The sequence below is a fragment of the Glycine soja genome, chromosome 19 (assembly GCF_004193775.1).
Source record: "Glycine soja cultivar W05 chromosome 19, ASM419377v2, whole genome shotgun sequence".
In the NCBI taxonomy this organism is placed as follows: domain Eukaryota; kingdom Viridiplantae; phylum Streptophyta; class Magnoliopsida; order Fabales; family Fabaceae; genus Glycine; species Glycine soja.
Window position 1 is genome coordinate 28,662,468 of NC_041020.1, and position 3,535 is coordinate 28,666,002.

At 31.8% G+C, this 3,535-nt stretch overlaps 1 protein-coding gene across 1 annotated transcript; it reads left to right on the top strand.

Annotated features, from left to right (window-relative positions):
- Nucleotides 1-2,334: 2,334 nt before the first annotated feature.
- Nucleotides 2,335-3,114, top strand: LOC114398690. Its single transcript, XM_028360857.1, has one exon. The coding sequence runs from the start codon at nt 2,335-2,337 to the stop codon at nt 3,112-3,114; it is 780 nt and encodes a 259-aa protein (XP_028216658.1).
- Nucleotides 3,115-3,535: the final 421 nt, after the last annotated feature.

Sequence of the window (3,535 nt, forward strand, 5' to 3'; positions counted from 1 at the left end):
AATAATAATAATAATAATAATAATAATAATAACCTGAAGTAATATTGGAATAAAAAAATGGAAACCTGATTTTGTACCTGGCCAAGCATTGCAGCTTCTGATTCTATTCCACCGACTGCCCATCCAGCAACACCCAGGCCATCAATGATAGTTGTGTGTCTAAATCAATTTCCACCATTTGTGTTGAACACAATTCTACCAAGGTATTCTAAATTAACCTACAAAATTAAAATCACAAAACTTGATTCAGAAGACAAATTTGAGCATGGCTTGATCACCCTAGTTAGGATTGCCTGAAATTGTTTAATGAAATAGTACAATTTAATTTAAAACATATCAGTTGATATCATTAACCTTATATCAAAGCTATAATTATTACCTTCACTGTTGATTGCAGGTTCATTAGTGTTGGATTGGCCATTTTCATTCTCAAACAAAAAATTAGAATCAAATGTTGTAACAATTTGAGTTAGATATCATAGATATAATCAAAATTTGCGAAAAAAATGGAGCTAGGATTTTCTATCATCGTACCTTGTGTGGATTCAAAATTTATATCATCTAATGAATCAGCTGTTATGACTTAAGACTAGAAACAAATTAAGTAAAATTGAATAGACTAATGTTTTTTTTTTTTAAAGAAAACATCTTATTTATAATTTCTCACCATGACATTGTATATCTTCCAAAGTGGAATCGTAGGCAACACCCTAGCATAGTCATGGTCACTTGACTTGAGTAATAATAATAATAATAAAAACCTAAAGTAATATTGGAATAAAATGATTGTTTGGTAAGCGAGTTATATATGATTAAAAATTATTATTTAATATATTTTAAAGTTATATACTACATTAATTTTTCTATATATCAATAAATATTAAAAAATTTAGATTAACATAAAATTTTATAAATATAATCTATAAGATGAGCAATTTTTATTTAATTGTAAATTTTGAGATAAAAGTATTTAATAAAAAATTATTAAATAATATAATTTAAACTTAATATTTATAATAAAGTGATTGTTCAAACTACATCAAGAAGAAGCTCCATGGACTGAATTTCAGGACCATAGTATGCTCCAAGAATAGGTGAATAAAAATTTCTCTCAAATACATCAAAAAATAGTCACTTCCAACTACCATCTTGTTTTCTGTCAAAACATTATTTATAGTTAATCTGTACCATTTTAACCATTCAGCAACTTCCATCTCCTTGAACGCAGTAGCCTGTGATTTGTAAATTTGCAATTTTGAACCCTGTCCAAAATACCTTTGCATATGTTTTTTCTGAGACAACAGGTACATTTCATAATGGGCTCTCTTTTGAGAATCTGAAAGAATCTGCAATGCATCATAGATTATTTTGTTAAGTCAATATTCCCTATAATGTAACCAAGGGAAAACCTCATTATAGTTACCCACACACACTCAATGTAATGTATGCTCTGCAAGATTTCCAGTGGTTAAAGTCATGAAGTATGTGGTCATCTTGCCAATACCATGAACATATTATAGCCAATTAATCAGCAAGGACCAAAACAAAATATGTATTAGACCATGTACAACATATCCAAAATTCAGGAGAAAAAAGGAAAAGAAAAGCACATATGGGTTTGAATATTCTGAATAATAATAATAATAATAATAATAATAATAATAATAATAATAATAATAATAATAATAATAATAATAATAATAATAATAATAATAATAAACCAACAAAGAATGCAACACAACACGAGAAATTGAGAGCTACTTTTAGAATGAGGCAAATCCCTTATTCTTTGACCTATCTTTTTTAAAAAAATTCTACCTCATCATATATATGCCCTTGCAAATGGGATGGTTGTTCTAACTATGAAAAACAATTCTAAAATTTACTCTAACTGTGTTAACTGTTTGACTCTTGAAACAAATTTTTTAAATTGTTCCTAGTTTTTTAGGATATGTTGTTATGCTGCAGATATGTTGTTAGGCTGTTATGTTGTTTTTAAATTTATCTTCTATTTTTTAGGCAACAACCCATAGGAGTTTTATCTATATATTTTAGCATCTCTTTGTAAAAGCCACTCTGCTTTCCAGATCAATAAAGCAACCTTCTTCTGCAGTAATATCCTGAGTTTCTTTATCTTTTAACCCTTCGTATCTTTCTAAAAACAACAAATTGGTATCCTGAGCCTTATTCTGAGGGATCTGAGAGATTGAGAGAACCCATACACATTCAAAACACAAACACACATAACCTGGTCAAAATGAATCCAGAAGGTTCATCCATTCCACTTACACTTCCGCCGTTTGATGTAAAAGTTATCATCTCTGGGCTTTTAGAATGGAAGCCTATCTTGAAGTAGGTGATTTGTGGGAAGCTGTTGAAGATGTGTACAAAGTCGAACCCTTGCCGGACAATCCAACGGTTGCTCAAATCAAAAATCACAAAGAAAGGAAGCAGAGAAAGTCAAAAGCAAAAGCAAATTTGCTTACAGCAGTTTCATCCACCATTGTAGCCAGAATAATGGCACTTAAAACAGCCAATCAGATTTGGGATTTTTTTAAACAAGAGTATGAAGGAAATGAAAAGGTTAAAGGCATGCAGGTGCTGAATTTTATCCGAGAATTTGAGATGCAGAGAATGAAGGAATTAGAAACGATTAAGGAATACTCTGATAGGCTTCTAGGCATAGTCAATAATGTAAGGCTCCTAGGTACTGAATTTTTAGACGCTAGAATTGTTCAAAAAATTCTAGTCATAATACCAGAAAAGTTTGAAGCCATAATTGCATCTCTGGAGAATTCAAGGAATTTGTCAAGCATTACATTGGCAGAATTGTTGAATGCACTACAAGCACAAGAACAAAGGAGGCTTATGAGGCAAGAAGGGTCTGTTGAGGGTGTTTTTCAGGCCAGATCACAGAATTACAAAGGAGGCAAAAATAACAAGAAGAAGCAGAGCAACAACAAAAATGGCCAAAGCAGTAAGACACGTGTCTTTTCACCTTGTCCTTATTGCAAAAATAATAATCACCCACACAACAAGTGTTGGTGGAGACCAGACATAAAATGCCACAAGTGTGGTCAATTAGGACATGTGGAAAGAATATGCAAGACTTAACAACAACAACAAGGAGAAGCCAAGGCTGTTGAAGATCAGCCTATGGAGGAGCAGCTGTTTGTAGCATCATGCTTTGCAACCAACACCACTATGGAGAGCTGGCTTATAGATAGTGGTTGCACAAACCACATGAATTATGATCGTGAACTTTTCAAAGAATTGGACAAGACAACTATTTCCAAAGTCAGAATTGGAAATGGAGCACTCATTGCAGTAAAAGGCAAGGGAACAATTGCAATTGAAGGCCACTCAGGTTTGAAATTAATTTCTGATGTATTATATATCCCTGAAATTAATCAAAACCTTTTAAGTGTTACTCAACTGCTGGAGAAAAGATATAAGGTGATGTTTGAGGACAAAAATTGTGTGATTAAAGATGCAAACAACATAGAAATGGTCAAAGTTCAAATGAAAGGCAAGA